Source organism: Fringilla coelebs (assembly GCF_963513975.1).
Source record: "Fringilla coelebs genome assembly, chromosome: 1".
Lineage (NCBI taxonomy): Eukaryota > Metazoa > Chordata > Aves > Passeriformes > Fringillidae > Fringilla > Fringilla coelebs.
Window position 1 is genome coordinate 100127389 of NC_140028.1, and position 16366 is coordinate 100143754.

Consider the following 16366-nt stretch of genomic DNA (forward strand, 5'->3'; position numbering starts at 1 on the left):
AAGGACACATTTCAACCAATGTAGCTCATTCCTTTCACCTGATGAGAGCAATTGCCCGGGCTCAGAGACAGGCTGTATCCACAAAGAGAGCTAGAATAAGGCCTGGAAGAACACTTTCTACTGGGTAAAAGCATGAGAAAGTACTTTGGGACACAAGTAACTGACAAGTCTCTGTCTTATAAGTGAAATTCTCAAATTGTCATTCAGCCCCCACCAGTAAAAATGTGTAATGCTTGATTTGATACTGTATCACTGCTGTTTCAGGAGTGCTCTGGGTTCCAGTACACAAGAAGGCTGGAATTGACATGGAGTAAATTCTCCTTAAGGAAGTACCAAGAAAGGATTTGGCCTGAAAGCCTTAGAAGTTCAATACATGTCAGAGATGAGACAAGAAAATGTGAAGGCAGCAGTGACTGGTCCATAATAAAGTCACTATTGAAGCACGCCAAAAGGGCTGTAACCATCTACTATACAGCTTCTCAAGGAGACCATATATTTCTTGTTTTCCTTACCCAGCCCTTGAAATCCATCTTCCCAAATATTAGCGGAGTTCCCACTGTGATCTACCCTTGCACATGTACCAAGCAAAGCAATGCTCAGATGGCATTTAAGGGGTTAGACACTCTTGGCATGGAAGAATTTCCAAGTAGGATCCATCTGTGAGCATAAAATGTGACTGAAATTCTTTGTTATTTTGCTGTGAGCACTTAGTAAATTTCAAGAGGAAAATCTTACTTCCACTTAGGATACCTGGATTCTGACAGTTGTAATTCCCAGTGAGAACCAACTTTCTCCCCATCATTAATTCTAGCAAGGTCAGTGTCCCGTACATAGGAAATAAAGTACTAGACAACAGCATCAAAATCCAGCCTTTAGTGTTCTTTTGCTTTTATACCAAAATATCCACAACAGATTGTGATTTTTTCTATTCTCTTTGGAGCCATCTCTTATCTTCCACAACAGACTCCTATGTAACTGTTTTCTCTTTCCTTTGAGGAGAGTATAACAAGTAATTAGTGTGCCAAATGTTACCTTCAGATGCATCAGGGCAACTCAGTTCTTATTCAACTTTGTAGTCTTCCCTTGTAAATACAAACTTGTCTCATCTGCCTTTGTGAATATGTGTGTATGTTTCTGTCTGCCTTTGTGTATTAGTCTCATGTAGCCATACCTTCCAGGGAAACCACTGTACTGTCAATTCAATGTCATGCAAGCTCTCAGTTCCAAGTCCATGAAAAACTCCTGCATTTGAGTCTGTGGAAAAACTGTGTTATTGCTCCTACAGATGCTTCCTACTTTAATTCTTCTGCCCTATCCTCTTCACCTACCCTTAACTCTGCTCATCCTTTGTAACCTTTTGCTATACTCGGGCTAAATTCAGTTTTTAATATGCTACCTGAAGCCTTGCTTCCTTTCTGTTACTTTAAAGCTCATAGCTGAGCAGGGCTGGAATTCCTCCCCTCAGAAATTTGTCAAACTCTTCCCTAGCTCCCAGAACTACTCTAGCTTTATGCAAACCCTCTAGGAAACTTAACTGTCAAGTGGTGAGAGCCATTCTCTAAATATTCCTGTGGGCACACAGTTTGTGTGATTGGGAATGGGGCTGTGGCTGAGCCTCATCCCTAATGGACTACGACAGCGCCAGGACCCGTGAACAGTACGGAAGGCAAAGAAACGTGGAATGCTTATGCATATTGACCAATCACAAAGGGGTAGTGAGGGCACACAGGTGTGATGCACGTAAAATGAAGGGTGTAAAAGGTCATATTCCATCTGATTGCTCTGCTCCTTTTGACACTGTGTATCTGTTCCTTACAAGGTAAGTCCATCCCCTGAGCTTCTGCAGAGCTTGGTTCGCCTGGTTCTTCAGCCTCTCTAGTTCTCAGTATCTCCTTGGAGATCCTTAATCATGGTCTGAATATTGTTTTGATTCCCTTCAAGGCCTCCCAGAGACAGTTATAATCCAGCATGGTTTGCAACACCAAAGAGCACCAGGGCTTCAGTGCAACCCAAAGAATCCCACAGGAGACGTTTATTCTGATTGTCAGACTGCACTTAAGCCAGTGTTGCACTCTCCCTAAGGCTACAGTGACCAGCCAGGTTACAGAGAACTGTCTGACTAAGGTAGAGCCGAGCTGTAGAAAGCACAATAAAGGGACGTGCATACCAAGTTGTTAATTAGGTGCAAGGTAAGTAAGAGACACAGAATCTAACAGGGAGATATTAGACAAAATAATGGTAAGGATTGCCAGGTCCTACAGCACCTGCCAAATGTTTTTTATCCCTCCTAACCCATCCTTTCAGTCACATCAGCTTTAAGTTACATTGCTTGCATTCACCAAATGCCACATCTGTGTGAACTACACCCTGGAGAGAAGAGCTGCACTCCAGAGAATTCCTCATGCTCATCAGAGTGTGGCTCAACAGGCCTGCAGGGGGGCTGGTATTGTATATTATACACCCTAAGAATAAACATCTGCCTTGGAACAGGTGGCTTGAAAGAAACAGAAGGTAGGAGAAGAAAATGTTATTGAAAGGCTAAGGGATCTGTTCTGACAGAAAGATGTTCATCACACTCAACTTTGTCAGCTTCAAATTTGCTTTTCAGATGTTTTGCATAGCTATGCTCACCTGTCCAAACACCTCCTCGTTCACTGTGAAGGTTAGATCCAGGATATCTGTGATATTGTTATCCTTCATCCACTGCAAGCTCTGATGGAACTCTTCATCCAGGTACTCTAAGTCACTTAAATCACATGGCCTGATTGTGAGACAAGAAAAAATATATGGTCCTGTGACTACTGTCAGGATGATTTCCTACTAAGTGTGTGGACAAATTTACTGAAGATCCAACATAAAACTGAAGTTCGTTTAGCTTTGTCAACATCAAAGGCTGTTTCACAGACCCTCTTGAAGCAGTTCTGCAACTGTCTGCTTTGCATAGCTGGGCTCAAGGCCAAATCTGTTGGCTGCCTGCATTATCTGCTGTCAAAAGACACCCCTGGGGCTTGATTTTATGTGGATCTTCAGGATGCCCTGCACTTCATAGCACACGTGTCCCTTCAGCCCCACCATGCTGCGCCTGGCTGCTTCCATTATCTATCACCTGCCAGGTGAGCACACAGGACTGACACAGGGCAGACCAGGCAGCCTAAACTTCTGCTAATAAGGAGCCATCCCTGTCTGCTGAAAGGACAGATTTGTTATGAGCAGCCTGGTTTCTAATTCCCCAAAGGGGCAATAAGGATGCAGGGAGAACCCTGGGTTTCAGCCTATTTTCAGACTAGATCAGGTACAATTTAGATATGAGTGTTTGTATCCCAGCAATAATAATAGCTTTTAAAAACCCAACAAAGAATAACATGATAAAGAACTTAAAGGACTGTTAAGACAGGTATCTTTGCTGATTTTTAATCATCTTAATTGATGAACTGTTTCTGCTAAGCTTTATTCTGCTCTTTAGCATTTAATTGCAGTCGAGTTAATATTTATGGCTTTTCTTATTGTTGCAAAAATTTTGTGTACATTGTTTTACTTCAGTCTATTAATTAAAGTCTGACTGTCTATCCAAATTAAGCTTATAAACTATGAATTGAAAGTAATGTATTCTTGGTAGCTTGCACTTACTAAAAAAAAAGACAGGAGAAGACCAAAAAAAACATTCTTGGGTTATATCTACATGAACATTCTTAATTAAGCCAAGTTATGTTTCAGAATGAATAGCTACTCCACCAGTGAGGCACAACAAATAATGTATTTTTTGCTTAATATAACCTCTATCCTTTTTTTTGTTATTGTTTCATTCCATCAAAGATGTTTTTCAGTCTTCCACCTGGTTGACTCTTCATAATTTTTCACCAGTAGTAAACTCTGGAGTTTTGTGTCAGAACTTTCTGATGTGTGTTTCTAAATGTCATACTTATTTGTCAGCATAGAATTTATGAAGGGCAAATTCTTGGAGAAAGCAAAGAAAAATTAAAATGTGTTCATTTTCTATCACAGACCAACAAACCAACAGCAGAAAGAACCTGAAGGTCAGTGTGCTCAAAGCAACTTCCTGAGGGTCCGTGTCTCTGTAGGACTCCCTTGGGATCTCTGTTTGTGCACCGTTGTGGGGTTATACTCACAGCCTTAGCAGTGCTTTGTAGAAGGGCCTTGTGAAGAAAGCATCAAGAAGGTACTGATGGATGAGAGCCAGGCCAAGAATACGACCGCTGAACCTGAACCTGGGAAATAAAAATGCAGAGTTAATAAAGTGTAAGTCAAGACTTCCAGTATAGAAACTTACACAGGTAGCAACTGGGGTTTTTTGTTTGTTTGTTTCTGAATTAGTTTTTCACATTTATTCCGTGATTTTTTTTTTTTCTGAGCAGACACTAAATGCCACTCCTCCCATGTCTGATCAATAATGGATCTCTTTGATGCACCTCCTACTGTAGCCATGCCTGCAGCTGGCACGTTATGTGCTCTCCAGTGTCAAAACAATGAACACTCACTTTCTGTGAGCTCTCTTTCAATGTTCTGATATAGACTGACTACATCCAACACAGTATTTGGCCAGGGAAATACTGCAATGCTCCACCTCAGAAAAAATGCCATCACAAAAGAGCTGCAAAGGATGTTTGGACACTCAGTATATCCAGTTTCTGACAAGCTATAACCCTGTCTGAGGTAGGGGCTTTAAAGTACTTTAAATGGGTACTAAGTTGACTTGATAGGGGAAAGCTGAAGTTCAAATAAGCTAACTGTTGCGACCAAGGACACATTAAAATCAGAATCCAAAGCTCAGGCACACTGTTCCAGACCACTTTCTTAATTTTGCTGCTCAGCTGTTTTCAGTATTTACACACTCCTGTGTTTGTTTCTAAGAACAACCACCCCCAGCCCCACTGCAAGTACACTCAAATAGTGCCCTGCCCATGATTATCTGTGACTTGTGATGATAAACTGTTAAATTTTTCTTTCTATGATTTCTTCTATGACTTATTCTATATTTTTTCATCAAACCTGCTCTTAAATCAATCATCTGAGACAGAAAACTTCAAAATTGGTGTGAGTCCAGGTGAGCTTGATTTTTGTAAGAACAACCCCCAACAGCCATTCAAAATTTGTTTATATGTAAGAAAGGAAGAAATCCATCACCCCAAATGTGAGCACTGCAAGTCTGAGCTGACTGGTAACACAGAAAAGTTTTACTGCACAAAAGATGAGAAACATATCAAAAAGTGTAGAAGCCATTCCTTCCACTTACAGGAGTCAGTGCAAAGACCTCTCCTGCACATGAATGAAACACGAGTCTGATTGTAATAAAGGTGGCAAAGAATATCTGTTCAATCAACTGAATGCTCAAGGGACAGAACAACAAGTGCTTAGTATGTCAGATGGGGCACAAAACAGCCTGCTGTGGGCCCAATTAGCATTTACATCACCACAGGAGCTGCCTCTGGGTCCCCTGAATCTGAGAAAGGTGCTTATGACATGCAGCTGACCGGCCACAGAAGAATGATTATATTACCCCCTTACAGCTGTTTCCACAGCAGCAACAAAAGGCAGCTGTTGGCTCTAGTCAGGGCCTGCTTCACTTCACTTGTGCTCCAGTGCAGTGCTTCCAGCAAAAGGCTGGAAGGAAACGAGGGGGAGCTGATACAATGAAAGCACAGTGGAAGCCAGACAGCTCAAATCCCAGAAATGCTGAACCTGTAATCCGTCAGTTTTATAGCACCTTCAGGATCCATAATCGAGTCCGTTTGTCCTAAACAGCGCGTGTCAGCTTTTTTGGTTTTGTTCTTCACCCCCATCCATCCCCGTAGGTTTTGAAAGTGAGCACTGAATGAAAATGCTGGGGGCGTTCCTCACCACAGTGCTCACCCCACAGCTACTCAACTGTGCGGGACTGGGCAGGCAGGAGCCACCTGGAATAAAGCTGAAAGTGAACTGCCAGGAAAGACTTGGGAATGTGGCTTCTCCTAGGAAACTGCTTGAAAGTGTGAACAGCATCCCTTTTCTCCTTGCTGCTGGTTTCACTTCTGCATGGCTTTGAGGGCATTCCTTTAAAGCTGACCGTGAATGGGCCGAGCACCTACACCAAGGTGTTTACAGCTACAGGCACGTGTTACAGGGGCCATTAATGGAGAGTCTGATTTGAATCAGTGCCTTGTGGCAGAACTCTATCAAACCATCCCAAAGCCACGGGCAGCATTTCTGTGTGAAAGGCCCAAGCCTGGTGCACCAGCCTAAGAACACCTAGGGTAAATGAGATGAAGTAATTAACAAAATGTTGCCACTGCTGTTCCCTACCCATACAATGGACAAAAGAGCTGTGCTACAGACCGTATTCCCTGGCAGCTCTGTATCACCCCAGAAAAACACAGTGCTGTGTGGCCAAGGCAAGTCAGCTCTCCAGCCCACAAACCCTTCTGCCCCTGCACAGAGCTTTGGCATCTCTGCAGAGACTTGCTGTACTTGACTCTCTTCTGAAGAATGGTGCAGCAGAAGGTTCTCTGGCCCCTTGTCCATGCTGGACAGGGCCTGGGACCAGACATGACACTTCTCTGGTCCAGCACTGAGAAACATGGACCATGGTAAGCCAGCAGATACCTATCAACAGGAAGCATTTGCTGCTTTTCTCAGAGAACAAATACACAATTTATCTGTGTGTGGCTTCAGTTCATTGAGCTGCCACTACACTCATACAAGCATAGCAGTTTCACTTAAAATGTATCAAAACTCACAAAAAGTAAGAAGAAACAAATTGCCCTCCTTAAAAAAGCCAGTTAAAACAAAGCCAGACTCTTATGTTTATTTCTTCCTAAAAGATTTAGGGCACGAGTTAGATTTAGAGGTGGGTGAAACAGTCCTTTCAGAACAAAACAAGTTTTCTTGACAGAATAAGCAGCACAAAGGTAAATCCTGGCTTGAGGGCACATACCTTCCTTAAGCCTGAATTACATTTATCTTTCTAAGGAAGTGTAAAATACTTGTTTGGTTTCTTTCTAGCAGAAAAGCTAGTTTGGGAGAGGTGGGGAATGCAGGGTCTTGCTCTGGCCTTTTCTTTCAACACCCTTCCCTTTTGGAGACAATGATTGAGTCTGAGTAATGTGCTCCAGAGAGAGGGTAAATGCAGGAGGGAGTTAATGAACAGGAAACGGTGGAAGGAGAGACAGAATTAATGAGCAGTGGAGCTGCTCTGGTTTGACTGCCTATTGACACTGTTCGTCCACTCAAAAAGGACATTGTGCGCACCTGCTTTCTGGCTTTTAACAGCACTACTCTTTGACCCATTTGCAGAAATTTCCACTGTACCCAGCTAATTCCTTTTCCTTCTGGAGGCTTCAGGTGCCCCTGAAGCAGCCACAACAGCCCATTGCAAAATAACAGGCTCGCTCCCCTCGACGGGACTCTGTGAATGCTTACTGCATGCCCGTGTGCTCAGGGAGAGACAAATCCATGCTGTAGCAGCAACTAGGCAATACATTTTCCTCCCACTGCAGCTGAGTCACAGGAGATTTAATGTGCTCTGGTCCTTACAATACAGCACCAGAGCAAGGCAGGACCCACAAGAACCCACGATTCGGTACAGGGCTCTCTCCTAACTGGTTCAATGAATGGATCTCTACTTTATATGACAGTTTTTCCTTGGATTCAGATGGATAATGATGTACATTGAAAAGATTGTAATTTGTGTGTACAGAGGAAGAACAGTCTTTATCGTTCTATTGGGAATGCCTTGTGAGCTAAATTCGGTATGGTATGAGAAACTTCAAATTCTAAAAAGAGGAAGCACCTGATGAGATTAAAAAGATTGAAAATCCTGCAAACCTTATATTGCACAAGCACATCAGCTGCATTTAAGTGTGCCCGCCTTGATGCAGTAGCTTGTGAAAAAATATTCAAAGTAGGGCTTGAGAGATATAAATATAGCATGGTTCATGTCAAATTTGAAAATGTCACTTTCTCAAGACTTGCTTTTTGTAAGTGAAATTTACACATTCTGTTGCACCAGTTTTAAAACTCTTGACTGCTTAATCATGCAGATGAACTTTTGGCCACCTGAAAGACAAGCTGAATAAATGAGGCTACTCTGTGGTCCAGGGTTTCTGTCCTTGGCAGCTCTTCTGAGGACAAATGATATTTGTCAGGTGGATGCACCTGGAGAGCCTATTAGTCCTTTCACAGTGGGAGGATCTAATCTTGATCGCTATTAGATACCAGAGACTCTAAAAAGAGGAAAATATTTTAAAAGGCACAATCATGGGGAAATACTTCGCCTTGAACATGCTTCTTATTAGACAACAGAGAATTCAGTCACAAAACAAAAATTTATAGGAAACTGGGCATCATGGATTCAAGAGGTTGTGGTACAGCTTGTTTTAAAGCACTGTTAAAACTGCCGTTGTTATGAAGACGCTTGTGAACAACCTGAAGGCCAGAAACTGCTGATTAAAGGAATTAAAAATCAATTCTTACAGTCTAAAATTTTGTGATTTGCAATCTTTTGATATGAGGGGGGGACACAACATGCAGAGGAAAATGTACTGAGTCTATGATTTCTGAATTTTGGTGTTATCACCAGCACTAGCACTTTATAAACAAAGAACATCTTCTTTTAACGCATGAAAGTGATAAGAATGTGTATTTTGCAAAAAGAGTTGACCAGCGAGATGGTTACAACAACTGTGCCTGGACTCACACATTAAGAATTTAAAGCAATACTGGCAGTGTGCCAGGCATATGCTCCAGAGGTCTGTGTCTAGATGTTGGCAGTGGACAGCCTTGTGTTGGCTCAGTGCAGGACATGGCCAACATGTCCTACATGAGCTACACCTACAGAAAAATGATCTAGCAGAAGATCAGGTCACCTCTACAAAACCTTGTCAGTGGATCAAATCCACACCTCTATCTATCAGCCTTCATTAACAAATGCCTTTCTTTAATTTGGTGTGCATATTTAACCCCTGCTCACTCAAATGAAAGAACATTTGAAGGGACTAATGGGATGACATGAAGCATTCTTCTGTCAGGAAGGTTGAGCCATGCAGGCTGGGACAGCTCACGTGTTCTCTTTATCTGACTTGCATCTGCAAACTCTGCAGACTCCTCTTTGCCACCGTGTCATTTGGCCTCATGGCAAATGTGCTCAGTGTGTCTGCAGGTTCAGAGGTGGATGCTGTGGCATTCCAGCACCATGCCTCTTCAGTTCAGGAATCTGATGACCTCATGTGTCATTAATATGCAAGGAATGGCTCTTACAAAGGCTGGAGACAGAAGTTCATGAAGTCTCAGCACATTAAAGAGAAAAGGTAAAATAACTCCTAAATTAGTCATAGAGGAGAATTCCACCGTAAGGAGTAACAGAAGTACCGTTGACTCATCTTCTTTTCTCATATCCATCTCTAACACAAAGAATCCTTAGAGAGATCAAGATCTTAGAGAGACCAAGATACAGTGTTGGGTCACATTTGCACAGCATCTCCCAATGCTGCACTGACTCCAGTATCTAACCACACTGGCATCCCACATGAGAACTTACTCTAGATCCCTGCAAGCTTCTTTTGAAGGAATGGTAATGACTCACCCCAACCAGGTGTTGGTTTTACCTCCTGTGCATTATATTCTAAATACTGAAATGGATCTTATCTCATATATGGTCAAAATTCATTCCAGGTTTTCAGACAGTTACTGAGTTTGTGAGGGGAAACTCCACACTTCCTCGCTGTGAAACCACAGAAAATTCTGTCAGGCAAGCTTCATTTTTCAATCAATTTTTTCAATTAAAATTTAAAGAAAACATTTAGGATTACTGACATGGAAACTGATGAACTTTAAATAGTTAAGAATCAATAGGGATTGATTCCTGCTGCCCCAGCAAATGTGACTGGAATTTAATAGAGGATACATTCTACTCAGAGCCAAGGCATTTCATTCAGGCATCAAAAGATCAAGAAGCATATTCCATGAGCCTCTCTTTGATAATCCTGTCTACTTATTATGCCTATAAAACTTAGGAGTTTTATTGATATTTTCAAGGAAATTTGTTACACTCATTTAAGAAAGCACTAGCCTCTCTTATGTAGCCTCTACTGTAAAGTGGAACAGTCCAGCAAATCTGCTTGTGCAGTGTCATAAAATACAAAGATCGTGCTCAGAGAGGATGGCAAATAGAGGTGCATCACCCGAGAACTGAAATTAAAGAAGAAAAGAAAAAGGATGAAAAATGATTTTCAGAAAGAAAAGTAACTTGGTACAAATAAAATTCCTTTACATTCCAAATCCCGAACAGATAATTTTCTTTAGATGAAAACAAGCCTTTCTTTAGATATTTTTACTTTTGGTGGGCACCAGAGTTTCATAGGATGAGTAACTTTATGTGAGCCAATCTCTCATTTTATTGCTAATTTGTGCATATATTTCCTGCTGCAAAAAGTCAGTACAATACTGGCACTTCAGAAAGTCCTATTTTCTGGATCTATCTGCAAGTAGAACATGTTTCTTTTTCTCAGTACCAAGGAATAGCCACATGAAAAAGAACTGTTGCTTACATGTGATGGAAATGTGATCTATCCATGTCCTTCTAAATCTCTGGAGGTCACGCATCCTAAATTAGCAACTAAACCTCAAACCATTCCTGAAGCCTAAATTACCAGCAACTGAAAAACAAAGAGATAATCCAAATCTTATTGCTTCTTTATTTAACCTAATCAGATCCTTCAAGTCTTTTCCTTGCCCTTACCCTAGCCATTTGTTCACTCAAAATATCTTTTATATCCTGGCTATATCCACCACAAAAGAAATGAGAGAAAAGGTTAAAAGACTAATTGTATCACAGAGAAGAAAGCATGAATTTATGGAAAAGCTGCAGGCTATTCTGCTTTATCCAGAAAAATGAGAGGCAAAGATAATGTAGATAAGGGAAATTCATAAAATCCCCTTGGGTTTCTCTTCAACACAATCTATCAAATGGTTCCTTTCCTCCACACAGTAGCTCCAGATAAAAGCTCACACGGACAAAGGGTTCCAGCTGCATTTGCTCAGCACTGCAGCCAAGTCAGGAAGCCCCACGCTGGAGTGGCTGGCACCACCTTCTTGCACATCAGCTGAACTGTGCCAGAAGCTCTTACTGCAGGTACAGGAATTCCTCTGCATGGGGCCATTGCAGGCACACCAGCCCAGGTGTCATGGGCTCTCTGAGCACAAGAGACACCACGTGTTGGAAACGGGGAGATGACTGCCAGGTCTGCCTTTAAACTCGTAAGGAGATTAAAAAATGAACATGGTCTCTCTGTAAAAAGAAATCTATGCTAGGCATTATTTTACCAGTAACAAGTTCCATGAATGCAGGGGTTTGGAGGAGGAGATGAGGAGTGTGGCATGTGCTGAAGTGGCCCCCTCTGCTTGCAGACCATGATGTACAGTCATCCTCCTCTGGGAGAACCCCTGCCAGAGCACAGCAGCACGAGCACCACTAACCTCCATCAGCAACCAGGTTGCCTTTAGCTTCTCCTGCTGGTGCAAGGGATAAGACACACTGGCCTGGGAGACTCTTGGCAAAAACTCCTCTGCCCAGCAGCTATGGAGGGGATATAGACTGAGGTATGAAATACTGGCTAGCAGACAACAAACCTTTTTGTGTTTTGTGATTCTCAGATCCTAGACTTTATTGCTGACTGGAAAATTTCAAAGCAGAGGGATCAGCTTCCAGAGGAGATCAGTGCCAATATTTCATGTGAAAATTGACAAAACTTAAATACAAAAGTAGAATAACTTATCTGAAGGTATCCAGAAAACAAGTGATAGAGACAGCAATGGAATCACAGTCCTCTGGGTCCCTTCTCCATTTTAATTGTTGAGTCTATTTGGCATTTTATATGTTTATCAGTTTATCATCAGTTCCTTGTAGATCAGTTCGGTCTGATGCTTATGGGTTGCTTTATTTCAAACAAGCAAAAGAACATTTTCATCACAGACTTTGATTTCTCAGTCAAAGACTTTGGAAGAGCTGTTGGCGGGCATTTTGTAAACCTATGAATTGGTGAAATTTCAGACATTACATGACTTATGTTTGCTTTCCATAGCTTTGCCATGTGTTGAAACAAGCTAGTCAAGCTACAGGGAAATCCACAGATTTAGTCATCTGCCAGGCAAGAGGGTCATAAAAACACAAGCTGAATGACTGCACATTTTCCTTCAATGGCTAACTACCAACACTGCAGCCACAATAACTGACTTATTCTCAAAGGAGGCACATCCTTTCCAGCCTGTCTGGGGTATTTAAGCATGAGAGAGACTGCTCATCATAAAGTCCTGGTAAGCACCCAGGAATGTTTACCCTGCATGATGAGGGGTGATGCAGATATCCTTGAGCTAACTGCAAACAGCTCACGGGCAGTGCAGAGCCCTCTGGACTTACCACCCCTGTCCCAAAGCCACACACTTGGGTTTGCATTGTGCTGCAATGTTGCTAAGGATCCCTGTCTCTCAGGACGAGGACCCTCAACTGAGTAAAGTCAGAAATCTGTGTGCTGATATTCAGACATGCTATGAATTGCTTGGCAGTCTATTATAGGTCTTGTTTTGCAAATCAATTAATACTTCCAACTTTTATTAATACCACTGCAAACTGACTACTCTGATCCTCTTCTGGGAACATGCAGAATAGCAGAACCTTTGCATTTGTGTTCTGAAGCCTAAAATTTTTTTTTACTTTACAAATCTTTCCAACACAATTAAATAATTCCAGTTTCTAGTATGCCATTTTCTGGAATGGAAGTCATAAGTCACAGTGTAAAAAGCTTCCTTCAATGAGCCACAAGATATTGAATGTATACTTTTGTACTCTTGCTATCACATAAACTTTTCTCATGGGTGAGACAGCTTAGGATTTTTTTCATCCTCCATAACTTTATCGGAATGTTGAAAATGTTCCTACTCCAAATTGGGGCAAACTGACAACATTACCTTTCTCCCTTTAAAAACATAGATATCAGATAAAATTAAATCTTTAATATTCCCCTTCTCTGGAATGCAATGTAACACTAAGGTAACGTACCAAAATGAAGAATAATTTTCAATGAACAAAAGAAACTTCTAACTTTCAAAACATCCCAGGGAGAGGCCTACAGAAACAGAAATGCCTTTGTTACTCAAAAATACCCAAAATGAATTTGGGTGATTTACTGAAAACAATATTGCTCTACAAGCAGTCTTTCTTTTGATGTATGAATTGCGTTAGTTACAAAAGAAGGTTACCTTGGGAATTTCTGCACCTGCTTTAGCTGAATTTTCTTTACCTTACTGAAGTCTGGATAAAATGCAGTGAGAAGTAAGGAGGGGAATGATGACTGAGCAATACTTCATAGTGACAGCTCAGCCTTGCCATTCCAGTGTGGCTGGAACAGGAGATATGACAACATTCATCACTCCCTGGGGGGTTTTTGCCACTACCAGTACCCAGACAATCACTGCCCATCGTGCTGCTTCCCTGCAGGCCCACGTGCTTGGGGACAGCATGGATCCTACCCTTTTCTCCTCTGCCACATGCAAGGTGCAGACACTACAGAGATTTTCATGCGAAGCCTCCCTACTATGGGCAGATTTAATCTGCAGTATTGCAAAAGACTGAATGGCCCTAAGCAAGGGAAAAACCCATAAATATGACTTTTGTAAATACAGAACAAAAAAGAACAGCCGCCTTTCCCTCAAACCAAACTCTAATTTGGAAGAAGTGCTAGAGAGATTATGAGACTCAGGGAAGGGAAAAGGGGTAGAGACTGAGAGAGACATCTCTTCTTTCAACTCATAAAGCAACACCATTCTGATCCTTAAAAGAGCTTGGAAAAAATTCTCTAGTAAGAGAGAGAAAGTCAAGAGTAAGGTAAATATAAAGCAGAACCTTTTTTTAAAGAAAAAATGGTTGCCGTACAAGCTCAATTAGGAAGAATGTTTTTTTCTCCTTCAGTTTTGGTTTGCCTTTAATCTTCCAAGTCCTCCTGACCCTTAATAAATAATTAACCAGCTGTTGAGGCAGGCTCTATGTGATACAGTCATACATCAAACTTAATAGGAAAATCAAAGTTTACTTAAGTACAGGAGACATTGAGAGAGATCACAGTACAGCAGCAAGAAGGCATTTCAGTAACATACCCTTTTCACACAGTGAAAAAGTCTTATAAATTATTTCACCTGCACATTTATTTTAATATCATTCTTGTCCAGAAGATTTACAATAGTGCTTGAAAATTTCTCATGCAGACATAATTTATTTAAAATAAAATATTGCTAGTAATTAAAATTTATAGTCTAACATAACATTAAATGCTTTGGTTTTCTATGGTGCCTTTCATCTGAGAATTTCAAAGCATTTCCAAGCAGTACTGTACATCAAACGGAATTCAAGTTGATTACATACTAGGAAATCTTTCAGATGGAAACTGAGGCAAACAGGCAATCATCTAATTTCAAAAACAACTGGATGTAGCTTGATGCCTCACTCTGGGGTGCTTTATCTGATTTTTAAGGGGATGATTTTTCAGTGTTTAGTATAAACAGGCCCTTTCAAGATGGCTACAAAATTGGTCTCCTAAATTAATTCCTCCCCCAAATGCAGACCCACACAAGTGGCTCTTTTAAGCCCAAGACCAAACTCAGCGTTTCTAACTCCCTGACTAAACAGGTATTGGGCCATATGTAGGTTGCCTGCCACAACAGCTGAAAAGTCAGAGAGATTCATGAGTAATTCAGACCACATATTCCCAAGAGCTCCCTTCAGTCAGTGGAGAGGAGTAATGGCTGTTTCCAGACCTCCTGCTTAGATGCTGTGACTACATTTCTCCACTGTTTCTATAAAGAGCCACGGAGTGTGCCTAAATCATCCCATGAGCTGGTCTGCATTGGAACACAGCCCATTAGGTCACAAGGCAATTTGTCACTTTCTTTAAAAACACTTTAATTGAAATAAGTCAATCTCTGTGTAGAAGGATTAATGGAGGTTTGTTTCCTATAGATCTGCCTCTGATGGCCCTACATTACCACACTGCAGTAGCTCCCAGTTCCTCCTACACATTTCTGCTTCCCAGACTTTGGAGATATCCAGTTTCTCCCTTCTGTCTCCCCTGAGTTTGCACAGCTCTGCCTCACATCCCCAAGCTACTGAGCAAGATGATGTGGCTGGTTTGCAGCCTGTGCCTGGGATGGACCTGTCGGCTCACTCATGCTGCCTGGCCAGCTGTGAGGACAGACAGCACACATCCCTGCTGAGCCTCTCTGAGCCACTCTTCTGCGGATCTGTCCTTTACACAGACACAAGTTTGACAAAGCTTTTAGGAAATTATTATCTTCAAGACATTTACCTTCCTGTCAGACAGGTCTTAAACTGATTAGGAATCTGTCTGATGGATAGGCAGGGCAATTGCACAAGGCACAACTCACAAGGAAACCGGGGCAAAAAAACCAACCAAGCTCTCTAAGGAGAAAAGACAGCTGAAGTTGCAACATTCTCAGTTCTCCTTGGGTTTATTGTAACAAAAAAAAGGAAAAAAACAACACCCTGCACTCTCTAGCACGCTAGAGATGGGTAGTGCTGGTTATGTGGTTTCTCATTTACACAAAATAAAGAAAAGGGTTGCTCAGAGGTTGGCTGGGGCTATGCCCCCACAGCATCATGTAGGCAAAGGGAGCTGCCTTTGCCCATGTGCCAGAACACGTAAAAGCAACAGAGGCAGTGCCATGCCTGGGGCAATCAGCCCTGATGGGAGACAGCATGTATTTGCTCAGCTCAACCAGTTGCAGCGACCATGTCAGCTGACTTGGAGCACAGGGAAAGCAAGATCCTGTCTGCATGGAGAATGGGTGCACCAGGCTTCCATCTGCCTGCAGAATGAATTGCAGATATACATGCAAGTCTTCTGTCTGACTCTGCTCAGTGGCACAGACTAGAATATGAGAAGGGAGACTGGAGAGAAGAAAGAAAATTCATTATGAGAAATGAATGAAGAAAGTCCTGCCCCAAAGCAGTTCTAAATGAGCATCGAGTTATAGAGTTCATGAGGACTCTATAATGTGGCCAGCAATAATCTACAACTTTTGGAGACCTGAGCATTGGGTCTGAGTGTATCACATCTGCGGTCTTCAGTAGGATTCTGAACAAAAACATTTTACTCACAGGTCTTCAACTTTCCAAAAGTTCTGATAAACAAATGCATTAATTTTCATATAAAGAAAAATAAACAAAACACAACAGGGCTTCTCTGAGATGGATACAAAATGCTAAGTACGATTAGCAAGCTGTAAATGCCTCTAAGATAACTGTAGCACTGGGGTGCTGCTCTCCGGCTGCATAAATGTCACAGCAAGGTCCACAAATGCTTACTAT

General features: G+C 41.8%; 1 protein-coding gene across 1 annotated transcript in view; it reads right to left on the reverse strand.

Annotated features, from left to right (window-relative positions):
* Positions 1–16366, reverse strand: part of HECW1 (HECT, C2 and WW domain containing E3 ubiquitin protein ligase 1) — a gene marked incomplete at its 3' end in the record, with an annotated part of 249851 nt that overhangs the window by 11040 nt on the left and 222445 nt on the right. Inside the window, exons 23-24 of the mRNA XM_084209598.1 lie at positions 4128–4226; positions 2632–2761 (exon numbers count right to left, since the gene is read on the reverse strand). Of these exons, the coding sequence (XP_084065724.1) occupies positions 2632–2761; positions 4128–4226 (229 nt within the window). The remainder of the gene's footprint in view (positions 1–2631; positions 2762–4127; positions 4227–16366) is intronic.